The sequence below is a fragment of the Odontesthes bonariensis genome, chromosome 16 (assembly GCF_027942865.1).
Source record: "Odontesthes bonariensis isolate fOdoBon6 chromosome 16, fOdoBon6.hap1, whole genome shotgun sequence".
NCBI classification, from domain to species: domain Eukaryota; kingdom Metazoa; phylum Chordata; class Actinopteri; order Atheriniformes; family Atherinopsidae; genus Odontesthes; species Odontesthes bonariensis.
Genome location: NC_134521.1, coordinates 20,795,296 through 20,821,440, shown reverse-complemented (window position 1 = coordinate 20,821,440; position 26,145 = coordinate 20,795,296). Strand labels below are relative to the sequence as shown.

At 40.8% G+C, this 26,145-nt stretch overlaps 1 protein-coding gene across 3 annotated transcripts in view; it reads right to left on the bottom strand.

The window, feature by feature from the left end:
• The window catches only part of sgcd (sarcoglycan, delta (dystrophin-associated glycoprotein)), a 395,576-nt gene that overhangs the window by 172,912 nt on the left and 196,519 nt on the right, over positions 1-26,145 (bottom strand). The window contains exon 1 of one of the 3 annotated variants that reach the window (XM_075486566.1): positions 11,753-12,274. The exons of 1 other annotated variant lie outside the window; for it this stretch is intronic. In XM_075486566.1, coding sequence (XP_075342681.1) covers positions 11,753-11,755 — 3 coding nt within the window. In that variant the 5' untranslated portion in view covers positions 11,756-12,274. Of the gene's footprint in view, positions 1-11,752; positions 12,275-26,145 lie in introns of those variants that run through there. One more of the 3 variants, XM_075486565.1, reaches the window with a different exon arrangement.

The window sequence follows — 26,145 nt, the reverse complement described above, 5'->3', positions numbered from 1 at the left end:
TCTGGACTGCTGAAGGAAACACAAACTCTTTTCTCCATACTTAACAATATGCAACACCCGCTTCCCCAACACATTTGCTTCTGACATGCACTCCATTTCCCTCTGAAAACAGATTTATGAACTTCTTCAATGATAAAACAGAATATTCATCATCAACTCCCTTCTCCATGTAAATCTGTTGACTGCGTGCACTGTTCCATGCCTGCTCCACCTGTGACATCCTCATTCTCTAGTTTCAGTCTTCCAACCACAAGTAAAATATCCTTCATCATTCAGAGATCCAAGTCCTCCACCTGTAAACTTTATCCTCTGCCCACAAACTTGGTCAAACTCTGTTTCCCCTCTCTCTGCCCTCTCATCACTGAAACGATACATTCCTCCACTCTCTTCCACAGTTCCAGCACCTTTCAAAACAGCAATAATTACACCAATACTCGCAAAAACTGGTTCAGATCCCAATAGCTTATATAACTTCAGATCAATTTCAAACCTCGCATTTCATTTCCCATATGACCTCGTGGTGCAACGGTAGCGCGTCTGACTCTCACAGATCAGAAGGTTGCGAGTTCAAATCAGGACTCTCGCCTCTCAAAGATTGGTGAACTGAAACGGCCGACGCAGACCCGGCGACAGAGACAAGCTATTGGACGGGCATTTAAATGAGTAAGGGGGGGGGGGCCCTAGCGGGGGTCTGGGGGTCCTCCCCCAGAAAATTTGGTATTTCTTAGATGCAATTTTCTGCATTTTAACCGAATTGTGGGCCCTGTTTCAGCCCAATAAGGAACTGTCCTTTTGTTACTAAATACGGGACGATTCCATTATTTCAAGGGACGGTTGGCAACTCGTTTAGGCAGCCCTGGCAAACACATCACGCTTCCTTTAAAGTAGGCATTTGGAGACATCTCGAATAGCCTGCACAGTTTCATCCACTCTGTATAATCATCGGTGCATAAATTGAACACAAAGCCCAGATCACGTTTTCCCCTTTCTAGTCGCCATTAATACTAATACACACAACGAGCAAACAGGAGCGCAACAACAACAGCAACGCCCACGCACGGCCACAGTGAATTCAGACTGGCGTTGAGCCGACATCAGAACGCATTTGAACATGTAGTTCAGGGTCGGACTGGGAAAAAAAATCGGCCCTGGCAATTTTCCCCGGGACCAGCCCCCCCTCAGTATTAATTAGTATCTCCAATCTAATTAAATAAAAATTAAAAAAAACGAGCACAGCTCAGTCAATGGTACCCATAGAAAAAATACACACACAACCTGACTATCGACTGCTAACAACCATGATCAGTAACCTACACAAACCCAGACAGATAATGGCTCGGCGTCCAGCAATCGGATAAACCAATGAAGTGAATCAATCCTGTGAAAGAATGAAAACAAGTGAATGAAACCTGCACTCACCCATTATTAAGTTAACTCTGCCAGCCCCTCCATAACCTGCTCAGCCAACTCCTTGACGTCGGGTATGGTTGGTAACGTTACGGCGGCTAGCATTAGCAACGAGGCTGCTAGGCTTGCTAAATCGGTAAGCATTAGGCTACTGAAGAAAGCTAGTCTTTTTAGTTACATTATATTATCATCTTTCTTCTCGGCTATAACCTTTGTTTACGGCCACTGGCCCTAACCTGACGCGCTAGCTGTCAAATTACCGGAAGTTTTCACCGGAAGTAGTCGCGCACACACAAAAGCTCTCTCCAGACATATCTTTCTTTCATTCCGCCCAGATGAAATTTAATGCCACTCTTCGAAAATCAGAGAAATTTAAGACATTTTAAGACCTTAAAAAACGTATTTTTTATTTAAGACTTTTAGATCATGTCCCCTCATGCACTGCAGTGTTTGAGGCAATCTCCGGTCAAACGTCAAAGTGAACCCAGGGGGGGCACACCGGCATGGATGGGGGGGCAATGCCCGCGAGTGCCCCCCGTGGCGCCGGCGCTGGGCCGACGTGTCCTTGAGCAAGGCACCCCATGCTCCCTGGGGCGCTGTGAATGGCTGCCCACCGCTTCAGTGAATCGCATCTGTTTCTATGAGTGTGTGTTCAACAGGTGCCAACCTGGATGGATTAAAAGTGGACGTGACAATCCTAATCTTCTGTCAAAAGTCTTGGGGGAAAAAAAATAGTAGCTTTACAGGTTCACAATCATCTGACTAATGACAGTCTCTATGAACAGTTTCAGTCTGGTTTCTGTCCATTGCACAGAAATGACCTTTTGATGGCAGCAGATTCTGGACCTCTCTCTGTTATCATTCTTCCCATAATTTTCTCAAACTTAATGAAAAAAAAACTGAATTTTTTCTTGTCTGCACCGAATCTACACTCAAATGTGGCAGTTTTTCTTGACCCATCAACAACTCTTTTGTCAATCCCTCCTCTCAAGTTAAAGCTGCGGTCGGCAACTTTTTTTTAGTCATATTAGCTTGAACTGTCATGGGATTCTGGAAGTAGAATATTAAATAGGCTGTTTAGAAAAAATAACGAAATCTGTAGCTCCCTCTGAAGCCTGTAATCATGCTTGCAAAAACCGAGCGTTTCGGTTGTTTTTAACCAATCAAGTTAGGGTGGAGGAATCCTACCTGTCAATCACAGCTTGTGCACACGCTGCTGAGCGTGAGTCTGCCCCAGCAGCTGAGTGAAGCTGACACCCCACCCACGTGAAAAATTCAAGCAAATAGATTGATCGGTTAGTGCTCCGTTTGTGCTGGTTTGTGCCGTTAAAATTTTCGTTTGTGCTGCTTTGGTTTCTGAGATATTAAAGATTATTTTTTAGGTCATCCAAAGGTCACCATCCCCCCATATTACTCCAAAACAAACCAAAGTAGTCTACTTTTTTAGTGCTCCGTTTGTGCAGGTTTGTGCCGTTAAAACTGGCGTTTGTGCTGCTTTCGTCTCTGAGATATTATGAATTATAATTTCAGCCGATGACGTCACCATCCCCCCAGCTTGCTCCAAAACAAACCAAAGTAGTCTACTTTTTTAGTGCTCCGTTTGTGCAGGTTTGTGCCGTTAAAACGGGCGTTTGAGCTGCTTTCGTCTCCGAGTTACATTTTACTTTCAGTTGATCACATGATTTCACTATATTGATCAGGAGGCAATGAATTTCATCTGCTGCAGGTTGTAGTCATTCTGTTTGGTTCCAGTAAGTTCTTTTCGCCAATTTAGTCAGTGGGAAGTTGTCGGATATGTTGCTAACGCAGGAGAGAACAGAATTAACACATATAACCCTTGAGTGACATTCAGTGACGGTAATGCACCAATTTCCTCGCCAACCATCAATAAACTAAATAAAAAAATACTGACTCCGTAAAATACATATAACTTCATTATTAGCCTAATATCACTGTTATTTGCAGAAAGGGATTTTAAAAAACAAACTGGCTACCTTCTATTCTCTCCTGCGTTAGCAACATATCCGACAACTTCCTACTGACTGAATTTTAACGGCACAAACCAGCACAAACGGAGCACTAACCGATCAATCTCTTTGCTTGAATTTTTCACGTTGGTGGGGTGTCAGCTTCACTCAGCTGACAACTTCCCACTGACTAAATTGGCGAAAAGAACTTACTGGAACCAAACAGAATGACTACAACCTGCAGCAGATGAAATTCATTGCCTCCTGATCAATATAGTGAAATCATGTGATCAACTGAAAGTAAAACGTAACTCGGAGACGAAAGCAGCTCAAACGCCAGTTTTAACGGCACAAACCTGCACAAATGGAGCACTAAAAAAGTAGACTACTTTGGTTTGTTTTGGAGTAATATGGGGGGATGGTGACCTTTGGATGACCTAAAAAATAATCTTTAATATCTCAGAAACCAAAGCAGCACAAACGCCAGTTTTAACGGCACAAACCTGCACAAATGGAGCACTAAAAAAGTAGACTACTTTGGTTTGTTTTGGAGTAATATGGGGGGATGGTGACCTTTGGATGACCTAAAAAATAATCTTTAATATCTCAGAAACCAAAGCAGCACAAACGCCAGTTTTAACGGCACAAACCTGCACAAATGGAGCACTAAAAAAGTAGACTACTTTGGTTTGTTTTGGAGCAAGATGGGGGGATGGTGACGTCATAGGCCGAAATTATAATTCATAATATCTCAGAGACGAAAGCAGCACAAACGAAAATTTTAACGGCACAAACCTGCACAAACGGAGCACTAAAAAAGTAGACCACTCTGGTTTGTTTTGGAGCAAGATGGGGGATGGTGACGTCATCGGCTGAAATTATAATTCATAATATCTCAGAGACGAAAGCAGCACAAACGCCAGTTTTAACGGCACAAACCTGCACAAACGGAGCACTAAAAAAGTACTACTTTGGTTTGTTTTGGAGTAATATGGGGGGATGGTGACCTTTGGATGACCTAAAAAATAATCTTTAATATCTCAGAAACCAAAGCAGCACAAACGGAGCACTAACAGATCAATCTATTTGCTTGAATTTTTCACGTGGGTGGGGTGTCAGCTTCACTCAGCTTGCCCCAGCTTGTGTGCGCTCACACTGGTGTGAACTCACGTGCACAACCTCGTCCACAGAGGGGGAGGGGTTTGGGGGGCGATTCGGAGCTTGTTAGAGGTTGGGGGAGGGACCTGAAAGTTGTATCAGTTCGAATTTTCCGACTTTAGACTCGCAATTTTGAAAACCTGCCGACGGCAGCTTTAAGAGTCTGGGCTTCTCCTTAAAGGGGAACTGCGGTATTTTCAACATGAAGCCGCTTTTCTCAGTCGTCTGCAATGTTTTAGAACCCCCCTCACTGCTTTTTTGATGTTTACTGCTGTCTCCGGTATTTGCCTAATTTTGATTCTTCTCAACCTGCTTCAGAATGGCAAGTCATGTGCATGTCCAAAAAGGTCCGTAAAAGCACCATAAACGTCCGTTATCAAAATCATCAACTCACCGGAGTGGTTACTGGTGTGCACTGGTAATCCATATCAAATTTCGTTGCTAAAAGTTGCTTCTGTCGTGTTTTATTTGACATTTTGTACTGGATGTTCGTTGATATTACTCGCCACCGCTAAGAAAATAGTGCGAGCATGAACAAGCTGCTAAAAAAACACGACAGAAGCAACTTTCCGCAACGAAATTTGATATGGATTACCAGTGCACACCAGTAACCACTCCGGTGAGTTGATGATTTTGAAAACGGACGTTTATGGTGCTTTTACGGACCTTTGTGGACATGCGCATGACTTGCCATACTGAAGCAGGTTGAGATGAATCAAAATTAGGCAAATACCGGAGACAGTAGTAAACATCAAAAAAGCGGTGAGGGGGGTTCTAAAACATTGCAGACGACTCAGAAAAGAGGCTTAATGTTGAAAATACCGCAGTTCTCCTTTAATAGCACTCTCTCCTTCACTGACCACATTCAAGACTCGTCTCTAAACCCACCTGATTAGACTTGTTTACCCCACATGATCCCTACATCCTCACTACCACCACATCGACTTCCACCAATTTTTTTTTGTGTTCTTTTATTTAATAATTTTATGGTAATTTATCTTGACTGTGTTTTTAATCATTTTGACAATGTTGCTTTTTAAGTGAGAGGCTCATCTCTCTGCGCTGCAGGACTGAGAGGTTCAGAAGGTCCTTTGTTCCCACAGCCATAAGGCTTTATAACAGTGACTGCTGAGTTCTTCTCAAATTGATTGATTGATTTTTATTTATTTGTTTATTTTGCCATTTAGTCATTTATTATTATTTAGTTAGTAGTAGTATTATAATTGTTGTTTTATTGTTGTTAATTCAATCATTGTAAATATTTAAAAAAAAATGTTGAGCTACTTGATGAATTTGAATTTCCCCCATTGGGGGATAAATAAAGTATTTTTCTATTTCTATTCTATTCTATTTATTGTTGCTCATAATGTAAGGTGACCTTGTGATTCTTTAAAGGCACTTATAAATAAAATGTATGATTGTTATTGTTATCATTAAACTAATCCCCACACAGGCAACCAGAGAAAAAAAACTCATCATTTCCACACCAGAGCAAACGGAATTTTCCAGAGTTTCTTTAGCAAGCCACAAAGTCCTATTAAGGAGGAAATTGTGCGATTATACGCATTGCTTTCAACCATGGGACACAAGGTCGACGCCCACAGAGAACAACTCTTTCTTCTTCTGGGTCACAATCTGTCGATAACACAACATTTTACTAAAACACTTTTCTCACTTCCTGGTTGGAATTTAGGAAATAACATCACTTGGTTAGTGCTAAAAAAAGTAGCTGGTTAGGCCTAGAACACAATCCTGATTAGGATTTAAAATACATTCTTTTTAGAACTTGCTGGCTGCTTTGACGTGTAAGCACAACACCGCCTCAATGAGACTTTGCCACGTCCTGGGTTTGGACAAAAAGAAAACTTTCTCAGGGTTAGAATGCATGTGTGAATTGGACTAATTTGGAATTTAATGAATTGGATTTGATTGGATTACAATTGTTTTACAATGAATTGGATTGCAATTGGCTTGAACTGGATTGCATCTTTGAAGTGCTTTGAGATGAGCTAGTCGGCAATGCTGTTGTCTCCCTCCCTACATCTGAGCCCGACCATTTTAAGTGTCTTTTTCTTCATGTAAATAAGTATGCACAGGTCCTTGTGCAGGACACACTGTTTTCACAGCCATAGGTCCTAATTTTCAATATCAGTTTTGGTCTTAATTACTTGTACATTTAAGTTTTGAATCATTAAGCAAATACATTTCTTTCCTTAAATCAATTCTGCCTGGTTTAATGCTTCTGCCCTTTTTCCCTGCCCGAGTGTGACATAACAGAGAGCCCACTGGAATGTTGCTTCGTGAGTGTAGGTTTGCTTCTCTTCCTCTCTACTCTTTGGTCGGAGGCAGCAGTGCAGTTGGAAGCTTCCCGCAGGCAGACAGTGAAAAACACATGAAGAGACAGCGAGTCGGGGTCAGGAGGTTGGGGGATATTTGGAGCTCTCACTCTATTCCATATATAACTGTGTGTGGACGGACAGCTGCTGCGTGTCGGGAAGCAGGTGGGCTGTTTTACATGTCAGAGTCACAGTGGGACTTGGGAGTTCTCCCGGTGGTGGAGGCAACTTCAGCCAAATGTAATCATCGTGTAAACAAGCGCAAAGACGAAAGGAGACAGAAATCCCTGCTGGCTATTAGTGAGACACAGCAGTAGCTTCTGATTATTTCGTACTTTCTGGATCTCTTTCCAAACATGTTGTTAAATGATGATGCCGGTGCTCCTCACTACTTCACCTTTACATTCTATGTTAATGTTAGTTTTGTCAACAGTGTGAAAAGGTTAGCAAGGCTGATATTCCATCTGTGGAGTGGATATGTAGTAATGGGGTCTACATTTATAGAAATCTCTTTCTGTAGTGTTTAATAGAGAGGCCTGGAAACCAAACATTAAAGGCAAAAAAAAAAAAATCTGGATTTCAAAGGGTTCCCAAAGACAAACAGCGGAAATAGGACAGAAGATATAAAAGATTAATAGAAAAAGTAAGAAAAGTTACTCTGAGTGGAAGTGAACAAATGTAGATGAAAACTAAAGTCAGCAGTGAGCTTCAGAGACACAAAAGAGTCACTACTTTGTTTGACTGTGCATCTGTACATTATTGTATAAGCTCCAACATGTAAAGAAGAAAAATAATTTACAGAGCTTGTTCTGCATTGGACCAAAAGGAATCCAGAAATGTCCAGCTAAGTCTGGGTGGAAGTTTCAGTCTTACAAACTTTTGATTTGCATCTTTTATTTATGTGACCATCCTCAGCCAAGACTGCAAATCCCCTGCATCCATATAAGCGTAAGCAACCGTGGCCAGATTTGGGCCTTGTCACGCTTGCTAAGATCTGTAGACAATTTCATTTCAAATTTGGATAATGAGACCTTTGCAAATCCCAGAGCAGTACTTCTGGGTTTAAGAAGTCATTGGTTTTCTCTCTCGAAATAAACAAGTTCTGACGGGTGTAATTGAAAAGTCTGGATCACAGGGTGGGTACTAGAACTCAAGTACACAGATCAAAGCTTTGAGATACACCTTGAAGTCTTTTTCATGGAGAAGGAGGCAGAAACAGTCCGTCTAACCATGTGATAGTAAGTTTGGTGCTTCTCCGTGTCTAATTCTGTAGTGAATCAACACTGACCACCGTCACGGTTCTTTTTGACCACAGGTAATCTCAAAGCTTTTGATTCTTATATGGTATAAGTTTGAATGGTGAGTGAAATTTGCTAGAAAACAGAGGTCTGTGTTTTCCAAATTAAAAATAGAATTTGATGGCAGCAACATGTTTTAAAAAAGTTGGGTCATGGTTTAAGCATTTTCGAATAACAAGCGAGACATTCCCACAAAAAGATGTCTGGATGGCAGTATATGTTGTCTACGTCTACATTAAAGCACCTCCATACCATCACTGATGCTGGCTTTTGAACTACGTTCGAAGAAGCTGGACGACGTCCTTCCTCTGAAGCCTGGAGGATGCATAAGCCATGATTTCCAAAAGAATTTTCCAGGAAAGGCTTTATGTGCTTTGATTATGAAATGCTTTTTTTTTCTTTACACAATAGATTTAATGTTATTTATGAATGGAGTGATGAACTGGTGATGATTTTTAAAGGATCCTGAGCCCACTACACAGCATTGTCAGTTTTTAAATGCTGATCTGCCTGAAGATCATCAACATTCAACTGTGGTTTTCAGCGCTCTCCTTTTAAGCATTTAACCAAACTATTTGACAGTGTTAATGATATTATCTAATGACATCCCCAGATTGCTATTACATTACTTATAAATTTACTTGAAAAAGTTCTTGTTAAATTGCTGGAAAATCTTTAGATGCTATGATGATAAATGTTTCAGTCCTTTTGGCTGTTGATTGAATATTAAAGCGGTACAAACACTAATTAAATTTTGATTGGTAGGGATGGAGCTTAATCCATCCACGATATTTGTAAAGGCACAAATAGTGTGTTTTCTGAATTTTTTCATTCATATGTATACATTTATTTCTACTGGTCTAATGCTTTTCCTAATGTGAGTGCGGTGGGTAAAATGTGCTCTGCTGTGAAAGCTTGTGCTGACATTCGGAAATTTAGAGATGAGAGGGGAGAACAAAAAGTGTCTCATGTAAGTGGAGTAATGATAAAAGGCCAATTCCCTGGCTGTTCTCGCTGCATTATGATAGCGATTGAGGGTATCCGACACAGGAAACAGAATGGAGTTGATTATGATTCTGGTAAAGTTGCAGTGCAACTAAATTCAAAATAACATGAGCAGCAGCGCTCATTGCAACAGGAATATTAGGCTGATCTTAGTATTTGGCTTTAAATTATGTAACTCAGCCTACAGCCAGCTTCAGTCCCAAATTGTTGGCAGCATAGTACTTAGGTCTAACATTTCTGTAATTGTCTGAAACTGCATTTACACTTAAGAAATTTAAATATTTGCATAACCTGTTGGAGGACTCTCCTTTCGTTATGGCTAGATTATGTTAGTTCTGTTGGCTAACAACTAACAGCTTATGAGTTGTTAGCTACTTTTTAGCTAACACCTTATAAGCTAAAAGGTCCATACAAGGATTTGGACAGCAAAATAGAAGTCAATGTGTACACTGAGCCTTTTTATTGTGAAGCCTCGGCCAACAGTCTCACACAATTTCTTTCAAGTGCAGTTTGCTGCACATCAAACCAAGGCAGTAAAGTGTGCAAAAGTAAAAACACGTGAGGCACACATATGCTGATATCTCACATGCACAATCACTGTTTTCAGTTAACTGCACCACATAAGCCAAATCATCAACATACCCATGTCCTGTCCATGCAAGTCAACACACACCAGCCATCATAGTGGAACGAAAAGCTTTTTGCAAGCTTTTCATTGTAGTCGAACCAGTGTAAACATAAACCAATGATACATTCAAGTGCTTAATTACCATAGTAGTTTGTTCTTTTTTTTTTCACTTATCCTGACTGAAGATTTTGATGCCTATTAGCAGTTTTGTTTGTATATTGATAGGCAATATGCCCACCCCTTCAAATTAATTGTGAGTTTTTTCCAGTCTTCCGTTGCCTTTGTCTTAACTTTTTTATATACTGGCATATATTTATCTTTTAAAAAGATGTATTTGTGTCAGCACATGATATGATGTATTTTCCATGATTATCCTTTAATGATAATGATTAAACGATAATCTTAATCATTTGAAAATCTGTTTATGTTTACATTTTCTGTACTGATTCAACTTTTTGGAAACAGTGTTGTACAATAGATTATTACATTAAAGACTTTAAGGCAGTCAGTAACGACTATAACTAACCTCAGGACTTTTGAGTGGTGTTGTTAAAGAGCATTTTTAATAATATGCGGGATAAAAAAAGTATGTTTATGCGGAATAAAAAAGTATGTTTCACACTGTGTGAAAAACTCTTTTGCAGTTTTGATGCAATGGAAATTAGGCACAATATTGCAAAACCCATTTTCATCAGTTTGGCAGCTCTGGAAGCAAATTGATCAAATCCTATTGTAATTTCTGAGGATCCTCCTTTCAGTTTACATATGAAGACCTACCATCAAGAAATATTTTTCTCATTCTGTTACAGCTTTTGATTTGTTTTTTGAAGATGTGAACAAGAAAAGTTCAACGGAAGAGGTAAAAACTATCTCTATTCACATTTTTAAAACAAATTCTTTTTGTGCTCGTGGTCTTTTTTTACGATTGGGAAACTACTTCTTCTATTGAATTACAACCTGGCAATGTAGCCTCTACTATAACCCTGTAATCACACAGCCTAGTTTATTCAGCTCAAACCAGCCAGTGGACTGACACACTGTTTTTTAAAGAAATACTGCTTCAGATTTGCTTCCCCGGTTATTGGAAACTCAGTTATTGGGACTTGATGTACTCAGTTTTCATTGATTTTGATATAGCAAAATTATAGTACATACAATGTCTATAATTCTGTTGAAAATTAAACATTACTTTTGAAGAGAATGTGCTTATTTTTCTTATTTCTAAGATAGAACCTTGTGTCCTTTTCAACAGAAATCATTCTATCTCTCTGAGTTCAGCATGACCCACTCACGCCCAACAGTATACATACCCTTATATCTAGACTGAGCCACAACATTGATCCCTCCCAACCAGAGTCAGAGTTGAGACGTGTGCCTGCCCCTCTAAAGTCAGACCCAGACAGTAGCCTGCAGTCTGTCCACACTTCTCTTCCAGTTATTTATTTATAGCAGCTTGCTCCCAAGAGGGACAAAGTAATTGAAACCAAATGTGTTGCCAGGAATGTTATGGGGAAGTGGGGCAGGCAGCCCACTCACCCCTTTTCTCTCTTACTTTACACAGAGATTGTAGAAAAAGTGCCGGGATTTAGAGCAAACAGCCTTGAAAATCACTTCTGCAGCAATTTAATTTCTGAATGAAGGAGAAAGTTCTAACTTCCCAGCTCAAAACAAATGAGTTAATTTAAATGCCTCATTCTCAGACTCTGCAGTTGTGAAGTGGTAATAACACATTGTTGTTGTTGTTCTTTTTTTTTTGTTAGTAGACCACCAAGCGAGGAAAATTATGAAAATTACTTTTTTTCACATTGCAAACTAAATAGAGACTTCACTTCAGTTTGGTCCACATCTTGAAGCTTGCAGCAATCAGAGCTCAGCCCACTTCCCGCCCACCACAGCCGCACCAACAATCGCAGTTAATGAGCAGTCACAACAAGGCAGTGAAACCAAACTTACCATCTTTTATTTTCTTTCTCTTTTTCCTTCCTTGTGTCTTTTTTCCTTTCTTTACTTCCTCACTCTCCTTCCTTTCTGGACTCCTGGTGAGCTCTGCTAAAAGTCGAGGTGTGTCAGGCAGATAAAAATGGAACTGAGTTGCTCCTAAGAAGCTACATGAGGCCTTTACTGACCAACTCAAAGTCAAGCAGCCACCTCGCTCTGTCTCTCCCCTCCCCTCTCCCTTGTTCGCCTGTCAGCTTTTCCAATAACAGACCGCTGCCCGCCTCTTTTGGCCAAGCCCCCCCGAGCTGTGAGCTGTTTCCTGAACGTTTGGTGGACTCCTGTGACCCTCCTCTTTCTTTTCCTTTTTTTTTTTTTGTTAAAGCTGCTCCGCTGTGGAGTGTCTTGTTGCTCCAGCCTTCTGTCTCTGAGCTGCAGCCCTGCCTTCCTACCAGATTTAGAACACATGTGGGCTTCGGGTTTGAAGTTTAAAGAGGCGGGACTTGCCTGAGTGTTATGTTGTCATGACGACCCCTCCTTCTGTAGGCCCTGAGTGTTGTCGCCACTGTGCTTTATGAGAAAATACGTGGGGAAGTTTTGGGACTCTTGTGTACATGTATTTTGTGACACTTGGCACTGTTAGATGGTAAAAGCAACAGACGTCTCTCATATGAACACACTTCTGATCAGCTGTTATGGCATGTTATTGTCCTTGACCTGTGAGTCTGTCTGCAGACCGATATTGTCACAAAACTTTACAGATGAGAAAGATTCCAGGTTTGTGTTGTCCATCTAGGGAATTCTGAGAAATTGGGCTTATTATGATCATTTTCACAAAGGTCAGAGCGAGGGGTTTAAAGATTAACAGATAGAAATTTAAACCCAATTTCAACATTAAAAAAACCATTACACATATGTGGACCTCTGGATTAAAGAGATCCAGCAGAGAAACTAGAGTATCCACCCTCAGTTTTAGTGTGAGGTGAGCACAAAATTCGTCTGACCACCAAGGCAGACTCAGCTTACAATACTGCATAGAACACTATCTGGGAAATATTTCTATTTTATATAAGGAGGAAGATAAATTGGGTGAAATTTTAATTGCAAGAATAAAATTTATATTTTCCTGTACTATGAAATACCAAAAAATCTTGTGATTCACTGTTCATTTATTTAATTTATGTATTTGCAGGCAGCTAATATACTATAGCCAACTGTTCTGCCTTCATCATGGAAACGCATGTTGCCTGGTGGCCAGAATTCGTAGGAATTCAATGGCTGCTTAGTAAAACTGATAAGAAATAACAAGATAAAGAAGAATTGGATTTATCCTTTGAGTAGCATAGCGGAAGCGCAACACTGTGGATGATGGAATAGCTACATTTCAGCTCAGAGAATCATATTTGTGCTCAGTGGATTGGAGGGCCAAGGTACCTAGTTTTTACAGTGGTTGTTACAGGACTGTATGTTCACAAACTTAGTGAATAATACACCCTGGAATAATTTTGTGAAGAGCCAATGCAGTTACTTGAGGATTACACACCAACTCAAAGAATTAAAGTTTCAGGAACAACTATAGTCAATGCCAGCATAATGGAGTAGACGATCACCACCAACATAAACTTTCTTTTTCACATAGTTGTTTTACAACTATGTTGTTTTGCAGTTGTTTTGCAGCTTGCTAAATATTTGAGGGAAGCTGAGCTCTGGCCCTGCATTTAGAGCTACTTTGTTCACTTTTGCTCAGTGCCAGTGCTCCTCAGCTGGTGTAAGACAGACAATCCGAAGCTTTTGTTATTCTGTCATTTATTCTACACTCTGACATTTTTTCTTTTATGCCCTTTTTTTAATGTGGTCACAATGCCTTGACTTCACCATAGATTACATTTCAAGTGTTTTCAATCGGATTTTTCTGTCTTAGAAACTTTCACTCGAGGCAGCTGGGATTAAAAGATGCACCGCTGCCGCAGTTCATCGAAGATGGATTGATACTCTACATCTCCTGCTAACGACTAGCATCGTGACTGAATCCTCAACATAGACAAGTGTACCATGAAAACTTCCTCAATTTTACAATGTTGATAAGTCAGTCCACAGCTGCATGTTCCAAAATATTTACAATCTACCCTGTGCATAAGTAATTTGACTTCAAAGCAGCTTGGTTCAGTTCAAACAAACTCCTCTGTATTTGCCCTGTGGCGTACTTCATTTAAGCTGGTCTGAGATCTGTTTATCAGTGACTCCAGCAGACACGGCCACAATGTCCAGAGCAGAGGACACTGCTCTTTTTCTCATGATTTAGAAGCCTAACCTTATTTTATGGTTGATGGTTTTATTCATTCATGTTTAGCTCAGTGGCTGGTAACAACTGCCTGTGATGTTACAAATTCAGAACACAGGTTTCTGTTTTACTTAAGACTTTAAAGGCGTTGCTTTTTTATGAGCTCCCGACTGAAGTGCCGTAGAGTTAAGCCTCATCCACACAAACATGGGTATCTAATACAAACGCGGTGCTTTGGTCTTTCATCCACATGCAAGTTTTTTAGTGAGTGAAAATTACACCATGGGTATAGAAGTACTCTGTATAGAGTTGTCATGTGGACTTGATATCCAGAGTTTTTGGCCCACCCTTTCAGATTTTGTGGCTTGGTTTGTTTGAGTATGTTTGTTCTCTTTGTTTACATGGAAACGGCAGACAAAGATCTTCATTTATCTCATTATTTAATCATTCTGCTGAATGACAGTAAGCCCATGCAAACATACGGTCAGAGTCATAATGAAGCATCTTTATTCACAATTAGAACAAGGAGTACTGTGTCAGATGCATGGCCCACACAACTGAACGGGAGACTCTGAGACGGGCTAAGTCCACAAGAGAAGTGGTGCTGCTGCTTTAAAGGCACGACGTCACACCAAATATCGATTAGCTGTTTCATTATTCACTTTCTACGGAGCTAATTGATGAATAAAAAATGTGAAATTGCTTTTTGGGTCTATTTGTGGAGTGCTCTGCTGTGCTCTTTATACAACATGCTCTGGATGGAAACATCACAGCTCTACAGCTTCAGGAAATTTAAGTATCTCAGAGTTTGACAGCGAGCGTGTGTGAGTGCACATGGCAGACAGTCAGCATGTGAGTTGAGGAGAAATAGAGGGAGCGATTTAGAGAATGCAAATTCCTCTCCTCCACTTTAATGTTCTGTGGCCTGACAGCGAGGGAGGAAAAAGCCTCACAAAGCTTCTCCCACAAAGCTCCACTTTCTTTTCTCTCCTCTTCCTCTTCCTCCGTCTCCTCACAGCCACACTGATCCCATTCTCTCTGCCCGCTTGTTTGTGGCGAGACTGATTTTTTAGGTTAGGGGAATACTTTGTGCTTTGATGTTACATCCAGAAAATTCACAGAGCAATGCTTTGATAAGAAAAAGCAAGATGCTCTATTATTAAAAGAGGTTAAAACCCCATTCAAATGCCCAAGAAACAGGTTAAGCTGCTGATACATTCACACCACCGATACACTTTTTTTTTTTTACCGCCGCCTTATTCATATGTTTTGTTTTTCTCTTTAAGTCCCTCATAAGCCACAATGAAAATGCAGCCGCTGTGTCTCACAAGTGCTGCCTAGAAAAATAAAAAGAACAATAGGAATCATTGTCTAAGAGGCAAGACAAGTCCTGAATCTTAAGCGGGCAGCTGGACTGAAAGCCGCAGAGACCTGGGGAGCCTCTCTGTTGTCCCTGAGCTGAGACGAGACCTCCACTTGATGATGTATAAATCAATAAATAAAAGGGGAAACCCTTAATAAGCTTCTGGTAAAGAAAGGAGGAACACAGCGAGGCTCCGTCTAATAATGAAGATGTAGTGAAGGCAAATATGCAGGAGAGGGGAGGGGAGGCAGACGATCTCATGCAGATTTTCAAGAGTGATGAAGGAGACAGAAGTGCATTATATGGGGTGAGTACATGCTGTAGCAGGGCAGATTCAAGGTAAAAACAATTCTGAAAACGAATTTCTACTTTTCACATAAAATTTTCTCGCCCACGGTTTGATTTCGGGAATAAAAAACAGGTTGGGTCGGGTTAGATATCCCAAGATTTACCGGAAACCTCAACAATTTGTGTAATTTGATATTCTAAATTGATGCTTATGGCTTCAAATGCTTGAACACGACATACAAATTGTGTTTGTAGAGGTGTGCTTTTGATACACCATGTCACGTCACTATGAAGCCATACATGGTAGTGTTGCGCGGGTCACCCATTGACCCACGGGTACCCGCGGGTGACCCGCGTGCGGGTGGGTTGGGTAGCAGTTTTTTCTAAGTATTGCGGGTATGGGCGGGTCAAAATAGTCAAAACCCGCAACCCGGAAGTTTGGAAATATGGGTGAAATCGCAATTTTGAGTTACAGAACTTATCAATTGCATACATCCCGCTGTCACAAAGTCATTGCACTCAAAGCCCTCACTCGTGCAGTTGTCTGAATTACATAACCTGGGTGTCCACCTCACATTTTATTCTATACTTTATATTCTGTAAAATGTTACCTTTTAAAACGGTACTTTAAGAGCTTTTCAGCTCGTTTGGAACAGTTTATCCCAACAGCTGTCCGTAGTTTTTGTTTACACCGCCAAACTTCTAGAAGGACTCGGATGAAGATGGCTGACTTGATAAGAGATAAGATAAAAAAGGCGATGCAAAGGTTGTGCGAAAAAGCGACCAAAAGAGCAAGGTGTGGGATAAATTTGGACAAGTCGTCCTGTCCGATGACACCATTGCAGACTACGTCATGTGCTGGCATTGTGAGGTGCTGTACAAGTATGATGGAGATAAGACAGGTACATCAAATCTGTTACGACATTCATGCCGTGGGTCTGCTGCGCAGGCAAACAAGTTTCCCACACCCGCCTCTGCAGTGCACCTCATAGGCCTTGGTTCACCTTGGTTTACATTTCCTTATCACATCAGGCTTCAATTGCTCTCAAAATGTATGTACACAGTGTGTACACTACCGTTGAAGTTTCACAATAATGCGAGTCTAGCGCAAATCCTTCTCGTTTAAGTTCGTGTTAAATTAACCCTCTCTACAGGCCCTGGCTTTTTTTTTTTTGCGGGTCATATTTTGCGGGTCGGGCGGGCCGCTTTAGAATTTCCCACGGGTCGGGCGGGGCGGTTTGGAAATTCTCGCGGGTCGGGTTGGGGCGGGTGTTAAAAAAAACCTCACCCGCGCAACACTAATACATGGAGCCTCATGTGAGTTTCGTCAGATCCTAAGCCCCATTCTGCCCTCTTGTCCTTAAGTTTGTCCAAACAGCACGCCTTATAACCAGAGTAGCTTTTATTCATTCTGCCTGCTCTGTCCTCACCACATCGCTCCTTTATCTACTTTAGTTTAAATTAGGGATGCAGTGATACCCATTTTTTTTCAAACCGATACGATACCGATACTTGGATCTGAGTACTTGCCGATACCGAGTACCGATGCCGATACTTTTACCACAAAAAAAATGCAATGAATTGGAAGACAAGTTTCGGTCTCACTAGCCTAACCACACTGTTCCTGATTAGCTCGGCATCTCCCCAAGCCGCCAATCTAAAAAAATACAACAAAAATGACAAGCCACCCTCTGATCGCGGTCTTCATGCAATAAATTGGTATCGGTTCATGGTATAGGTTAACTTTAACGAGTACGAGTATATTAGAATAGTACCGACCCAATACCAGTGTCAGTACATCCCTAGTTTAAATCCATCTGCCCAGTCTTCTATACATTAACCATGTTTTTTGTCTTTCATATTGTTGTTATTCAAATGCAATGAATTGTCAGTCTGTGGTGTAATAAGGCCTCTTCCTGTGGCTCTGATCGCACATCCTCGCTGATCTGATCATGAATGGACAGCACTAAGTACGTCCATTCACACCTGGCATCACAATATGTCCTGAGTGACCACTTGTGTGCAGATCATGTTACATACTCTATATGCAAATAAAGACGTAGTCTCATCTCACAGAGCGATCTGCCAGCAGAGCAACAAACGGGACATTGTATCACATCAACATATGATATGATGACAACATATCATTAATCAGACATAACCACATTTCAGATTCGTCTGATGCACAATTATTGCAGCTTTGCTTTCTCACATTCCAATGAGTTATCCATCAGATCTAATATGACAAAAGTAAAAGGAGGTAAAATAGCATTTTTGATGTTGCAGAGCTCAGTGTCAGCTCAGTGCCAACTAAAGCTTTTGAACTGCAGCTTTCATTCTGAACCAGTCTTTGAAGAAGAGCTTGAAAAACAGCATCTGCTCACGATATACAAACTGTACTGCTATAATACCTCCACGGCTTGTGTGTGCCTGAAATGCTCAACACTTGATCTGACGCTCCACGTTAAGATCTGTTGTGTTTCATGAGTTACACCAGTTCAGAGGAACACAAAATGATGCAGCTTGCTAAATATTTGAGGGAAGCTGAGCTCTGGCCCTGCATTTAGAGCTGCTTTGTTCACTTTTGCTCAGTGCCAGTGCTCCTCAGCTGGTGTAAGAAAGGCAATCCGAAGCTTTTGTTATGCTGTCATTTATTCTACACTCTGACATTTTTTCTTTTATGCCCTTTTAATGTGGTCACAATGCCTGGACTTCGCCATAGATGACATTTCAAGTGTTTTCAACCGGATTTTTCTGTCTTAGAGATTATCAGGAAAGAAATTAGGGAGGCTGCATCCATTAGTTCTGATGGGCAGAAATATGTTTGGCTCCTCTCTAAAGATTTATGGCTAGGCACATTAAAAAGTGACTCACAGGTCCCACAGGAGAGGGCTAATGGCTGCAAAAAATTCCAGCAGGAGGTTTTCTGTGAATGATACATGCTATGAATGCTGCTTTTGCAGAACGTATTTTCACTCAGAAAGCAGAAGAGCGAGACAACATCCAAGTGGAAACTCCACTGCTTGCATGAGGTCATGTCAGGGGAGTGAGAGGTTCTTCATTGTGGCCCAGGAAGAATTTGCAAATATATTGTCACAAAAATGTGACCAAAAGCGTTCCAAACCACCTCCAAATGTGATTTGTGCAATTGGATCTGAATGTGCCCCCAATCTGTTCTGAGTTAATTCACACTACTATTTATCACTTTCCACTTGTAATCAGATTAGCCAGGATACCTGTTGACACCAAACGCGAACAACCCCTGATGGTACAGCCCAGTTCTATGAAAGATCTGTCTACTCACACCTGTTCTCATTTCCTTGTATTTTAGCTTTTTATCCTGCTACACTTCGTCACTTCTGTGGTCAAAGTCAAACTTCTGTCGTCAATACCCTGCTCCAGTGGTCTTCTTGCCTGCTACAGTCTAAATTTCAGGTTCTGCCAAGCGTTTGTGATCTCTGGATGGCCTGTGTTATGTTTGCTCAGATTGTTTCAGTGCATCCCTTGAGCAAAATCAAGCACAAATGTAAGCCAGGTTGAATCTAAAATAGTGTTCTGACTCAGCTACTGTAAAATCCCTTTGGAGAGTTGCACTGTGTGTAATAGCCCTTGTGAACACTGACACAAGATCACTGCAGCCAGCTTAAGAAGTTTGAACTTTTCACTTTCTCATTACCTGCATCACAGTGACTGTGTTCTTTTTACAAGTAATTAGTCCAATTGATTATGTTCCATATAGATGCTCCCCTGTAAACCATCACAGACAGTGTTTGACGGAGTCGAGATTGTGTAACTACACAGATTCTGCACGAGAGCTGTGTCTACACATAAAAGACAACTTAGCAAAGAACCAATTTTGAATTGTATTTTTTGGCACTTTGTTACTAGCAGCCTGTAACAAAGACACATAATTTGTTCCCATTCCTTTAGTTACTTCAATGAATGAAGAAGTGGCAGGCCTAAAATAATTAAAAAAAAATATGTACAACAGATGAACAATATCTGAGAAGTATGTCCTTCTAGCGTTTTTATACACCAAGCCAAGAACTGGCCTTTGTTCATCTCTGGAGCATGAACTTCTGTCTCTCTTGTATTTTTTTAATTTTTGTGAATGCCCCCATCATCATGATCAGACTCTATCTGTGTCTTTTTATCAGCAAATTGTAATGTGAATGTGTGTCACTGTTTCCTGTGAAAGAGCTCACTCTGACTGGCTATTCAGCGTCGCAAATTAGTGCATGAAAAGGGAGGCAGGAGAGACAACAGCAAGCTACAGGTTAACTTCACATGTTACAAACAGCCCCTTCTCATTTGTCATCATTTCTGCAACACCAACAATACTCTCACTAGAGTGTGTTCATATGGAGCGAAGAGCGTAAGATCAATGGACAACCATGACTGCTGCTGAGTATGACATAAATGAAAAGCAGAAAGTACATGCTTTTTGAGGATTTTAATTTTTTCATTTAAATCTATATGATGATCTGTATTATTGTATTACACATGCACAACTGCCCCCTTCTGCACTGGAAAGCTATGTCTTCTTGTGAAGGCACAGACTGAACATCCATGCTGGCAGTTGCCTTTTCAGTGTGTTCATGTGTGTTCATATTTTGTTTGTTTATGGACTTGGTTGTTTGAATGGGTTTATTGTAAAGGTGGCTTGAGACAAAAATCCCACTTAAAAGATGCATCTGGACCTTCAGCTGATCCATCTACTGTTGGCCCAAGCCTCATCAGAAATGGTCTCCATGGAAGGGTGGCTGTCAAGAAGCCATTCTTAAGGAAGGGAAACAGGGAGAAAAGGCTGAGCTATGCCAAAGGACACAAGAAGTGGACTGAAAATCAGTGGCAACAGGTCTGATGGAGGGATGAATCCTCCCCAGAGCCCAGACCTCAACATTATTGAAGCAGTGTGGGATCATCCTGACAGAGAACGGAACAAAAGGCAGCCCACATCCAAAGAAGAGCTTTGGGATGTCCTTCAAGAAGCCTGGAGAACTATTCCTGAAGACTGCTTAAAGAAATGACAGAAAGCTGGTCTAAGAGGGTTCAGACTGTGCTGAAGAATAAAGGTGCTCAGAACAAATTCACCATAATTCATACCAATTTTTATGCCTGTATAACTGCACTGGAGTTTTGGTATAAACTGCCATTGGTGTGGGTTTAGTATCTTTTGACTTTTCATTTTCAGCACAACTACCCATTATTTCACTTGTAAAGTACCTAAATCATTTCTTAGTACCCCCATGTTATAGCAAAAAAAAAAAAAAAAAAAGCAATACATAGAGAATAGGGTTAAAGAAGGTTAGTGTCATCCTCTTACTTCCATAAAACCCCGCTTCTTTCAAGCGATTCAGTCCGAGGTTACTGAGCTAAAAGCTTTCTGCTTCACCTTTTTCATGTTTAATTAATCCATTTAGATTATTTCAGCTTCTGTCTGTGTAATTTTTTCCCCTGTGTACATTTTTTCCTGTCAGGGTATAAAGATGAGACAACAACCTCTTGGTTTGCTATGTGGCCTTTGTTCAGACAGGAGAGGATGCTGACCTTACAAGTCACTCTGGTTTGTCTGCCCATTACTCATGGATCTATAAACCTTAGCTCTCATCTGTCAGTTTGTCCCTCCAGGTATGTCTCTGGACATCATTCTCACAGTGACACATGTGAATGCTGTCGTTTTCATTATTATCTTGTGTGAATCATAAATAAGGCAGAAAAATCCCCTAACAAAACCCCTCTCGGCCTGAGTGTCCGGATCATTTCAAGCCAGATTCTCTCTTTGTGGGAAAACAGCCAATTACAAGCCCAGACTGGCCCGGCAATGGGGTTTTAGAGCTGGTCCCAGTGCAGGCAACCATGTGTCGCAGACGTCATTATAAATAAACATGTTTATTTCCAGCTGCAAGTAGAACGGAATTGCTCCCTGTTTTGTTTACTTCGTCTTCCACCTCCAGCTGTGAGCCCTGATTCTTATTTCTACATGAAACCAGGCTGTGCTATTTCAAACAGTGCTGTGATAAAACTGTGAACACAAATTCATCAAAAACAACACATTTGCCTCATTTTTGTCTCACCGCCTCATTGCGATATCTTAAAGATGAGATGTGAGATCTTAGAGTGATGTAAAAAAAAAAAAAAGGCACTAAAACGGAGGAATTATAAAATGGTTTCTGAAATATCTCTTTTGAGGCTTTTAGTTTTACCGCTTAATCGTTTTTTGGTCTCGATTCCAAGGAGGATGTTTATTTTAGAGGAAAATCCATATCTCTGTTTGGAATGGAAATCATTACCTCATATTCCTCGCTCCATATACTTAACGCCCCTAAACTTATTATTTTTTATAAACAAGGAGATTCCAAGTCCTGCAATGAAATGCTTCTCAAACTGACTTGGAAAATATTTTGTGAATGTCGAGGTGTAAAGATGGGATACCTGGCCAATTGGCTTTGACATTTTCACTCCCCACAAAAGCATGCTGAGCTCAGGGCATTACAGACTGAGAAGTGACGATAACATCCCATACTTAAAGGGTCCTGCAGCTCATGAAGCTGTTTTTCTTGTTAAATGTTATAAATGCACTCCACCACACAGACTAAGATGGATGTATTCATCAGATGTCAGAGCTGAAAACAGGGTCTCCGCGGATCCTTAAAAAGTATTAAAAAGTCTTAAATAAAAAATACTTTTTTTAAGGTCTTAAAATGTCTTAAATTTCGCCGATTTTCGAAGAGTGGCATTAACTTTCATCTGGGCGAAATGAAAGAAAGATATGTCTGGAGAGACGATTTTCTATCGCTCTGTGCACAATATGGCGACCGCTGACGTTTTGTGTGAGCGCCAGTACTTCCGGTGAAAACTTCCGGTCAGGTTAGGGCCAGTGGCCGTAAACAAAGGTTAACTTATAGCTGAGAAGAAAGATGATAATATAACGTAGCTAAAAAGACTAGCTTTCTTCTGTAGCCTAATGCTTACCGATTTAGCAAGCCTAGCAGCCTCGTTGCTAATGCTAGCCGCAGTAACTTTACCAAACATACCTGACGTCAAGGTGTTGGCTGAGCAGGGGCAAGATTATAGGGCTGGCAGTTAACTTCATAATGGGTGAGTGCAGGTTTCATTCACTTGTTTTCATTCTTTCACAGGATTGATTCACTTCATTGGTTTATCCGATTGCTGGCCGCCGAGCCATTATGTGTCTGGGTTTGTGTAGGTTACTGATCATGGTTGTTACCAGTCGATAGTCAGGTTGTAAAATGTGTGTGAGAGTGTGTATTTTTTCTATGGGTACATGCCATTGACTGCATAAGCGGTCTGTGCTCGTTTTTATTTATTTGATTAGATTGGAGATACTTGTCGTGTGGTTTATGCTGCAAAGTCACTGTCCATAGTCTGTGCTTCACGTGAGTTGTCCAAAGTTCTGGTTTAAGTTAACTTGGGTAGTAAAATCGTTTTGCTAGTTGTAAAAGCACAGTAGACATAACTCAAAAATCAGGTTCAATTATGGATTTATTTTGCTCAGACTCAGAGCCTCAGACAAACAGACAGACAAATGGCAGCGAAAACACACTCCTTCGCAGAGGTGTGACAATTGGGCACGATTGTCCTGTAGTGTGTGGTGTTCCCTTGTGCGTTCAAATCTTATGCGATCATGTTGACACACTGATTCAGTATCACTGAAGCACACATTTCACACTGGACTTTTTTTCAACACCGAACAGCCTTGAGTGTAGTTTTTATATATATTTTTGCCGTGGTAATGGTCTTAATTTTTATTCTTAGAGGTCTTAAAAAGGTCTTAAAAGTCATTAAATTTGTTGATTAAAAAATGTGCAGATACCCTGGAAAAGGATGCACAAGTTTCTTTAATTGCAATATGTCATGTTCCAAGATGTTCCGAATCAGTGTCACAAGCTATGTTAGCTATACAAGGCTGCTGGAAGCAGTCAAACAGATTGACTTCAAAGCCACCTATGATGTCCTGTCCTCACCCGCAAGCCTAAATATGTATTTTGGTGAGGACCCAGCTTGCCCCACCAGCAACAGTCAAGGCCATCCTGGTCTGCTGTAGGACTAGCTCAATTCAGAGAAGATATACCTGATGTCACACTCAGGTACTGAAGTGCTTGGCAGTCGGACCTGAGTGCCATGAATGCCCAACTCTTCAACAATCAGGCAGTACTCCATCAACCCTACTAATCCTTCATTTGAAAGGAAGAAAAACCCAAAGACAATTCATCATCTCCCAACTTAAGGCCTCGGTATGCTTCTCATTCGCTATCCGTCAATCCGACTCCGTGGTCAAAAAACCTTTCGAAGTTCTCCGTCGAGATGTCAGGTACCCAAGGCAATTCACCTCCCGATCAGTAGGCGTCGCTTCGTTAGACGACCCAATCTCGCGACGTCTATTCTGAAAGTCGTTGATTGATTGTTTACCTTCCGGCTCCGTTCCTCTCCTCACAGTGAACGATGGCGAGCAAGACAGAAAGACTTTTGTTGGAGTTGGAGCTTGTTGATATTGAAATGCAAATAATTTTGACCAAATGTTGACCGGCACACAGTAAACTCTTTCAAAAATGGCGGTGTTGTTGTTCTGAAAGGAAGGAGCTAAACCGGAAAAGTGATTCCGGAAAGGATGTTAGCCGACCAATCACAACCCTTGGCCTCGATAGATAGATAGGAATTTTGGTCAACACACGCAAGCGACGGAGAGCGTCTCCGCGAGGGTCTCCGTCGACGGAGAGGGCTCTCTGTCGCTCTCCGTAGACGACCATAAATCAGCCTTTAGGTTCACTTAATGCAGCCTGTGACTGAGGAATGCAAGGTAAAGACTAACCTTTCCATCGAAAATCACAACAACTATTATGCCACCAGCTTTGTCCTCTGATACGATGCTTGCCAGCATGCTTTCATCATCAACCTGACAATCTACTGGGAAGATGCAATCGATGAACTGTTATCCATCATGGATAACCCCACCCATCCTCTCCACTAGCTGCTGGTTGGACAGCGGAGCTCCTTTTCCAACAGACTCATCCAGCTCCGCTGTCACAAGGAACGATTCAGGAAATCCTTCCTACCAGCAGCCATCACCATCTACAACACCTCCCCTCTGGCTGGAAGAGAACTTCAAGCTCAATAGGCTTGAAGTCTCTCCTAAAAACAATAACAATGACAATTGGCACAACTGCTCATTTTGCACTAATAACATTTGCACAAATATCATCATAGTACAATATAATGTAAATTATCCATATACCCTATATTTCTTATTGGTTCAGTCTGCTCAGTTAAATTAATTTTTTTACCTTTATTGTTAAATGTACAAATCTGTTTTTATTTAGTTTACTGATGTTCATTATTATTATTATTATTAATATTATTATTATTATTTACCCTACTCTTCATACTGTAGATTTGTATATAGCTAATGTTTATTCTCTATTTTTATTCTATTTCTATTCTAATTCTATTCTATTTATTCTATTTGCTTGGTTTTTCCTTTAATTTAATTGTTTACATATCTTTTATACTGTACGCTGCTGCAACACAATAATTTCCCAAATTGGGATGAATAAAGTACTTATCTATCTATCTATCTATCTATCTATCTATCTATCTATCTATCTATCTATCTGAACCTTTGAGCACAAGAAACTATGATACTCCAATCTAGCAGCAAAAGCAGAGGACTGGAAGGTGATGGTGCGTCCAGTTGAGGCGGGTTTAAGGGGCAGAGTACCCAGGACTACAGCAAAAGTCCTCAAGGAAGTAGGCATCAGTGGTCAGCCCCAAAGAAGAACACTAAACGAACCAGCCAACACTGATGGAGGTAGCAGTCGTTAGTCATGGACGAAAAGAAAAGACAGCGTTTAGGCCACCAAGGGAACAACCTATGCTTTTATTGGTGATGACGTACTATTCCAAACCTGGAACCTGACCTCAATAACAAAGCTTGTAATATTGTAGCTACCTTAGTCCACAGCACAAAACCTTACAGTTTCACAGAAAATATTTTACAGACTTTGTTTTCCTGACTCATTTCCTTTTTAAATCCAGAGTTTACATCGTGCTGCGTGATGGCATCAACAATAGATGTTTAGCTAAGCCATGGTGTGAACATTCAACATCTCGCGTTGTGAGGGCATTGATGAACAGGCAGTAACACGTAGAAATATAGAACAGTGTTTCCCAACCGGGGGTACGCGGCGCACGGGGAGTTTTTTTTTTTTTTAAGGCGTCACACAAAAGTGTTTTGTCCCAAGCTCGTAATGTGTGGACAAAATAATGTCTGCTGTGGAATTTAGTAATGTGCTATTTATTTAATACAATTTTAAAGAAGATAAATCTTCTCCAGTTTTGTGATGAATGTTACATGAGTTAGGCCTGTTAATGTATTCTTAAAAAGAGAGAGAAATGAGTCATGTTCATGTATTCTTAAAAAAAGAGAAATGTTACTTGTTTAAGTTAGATAACAAAGGA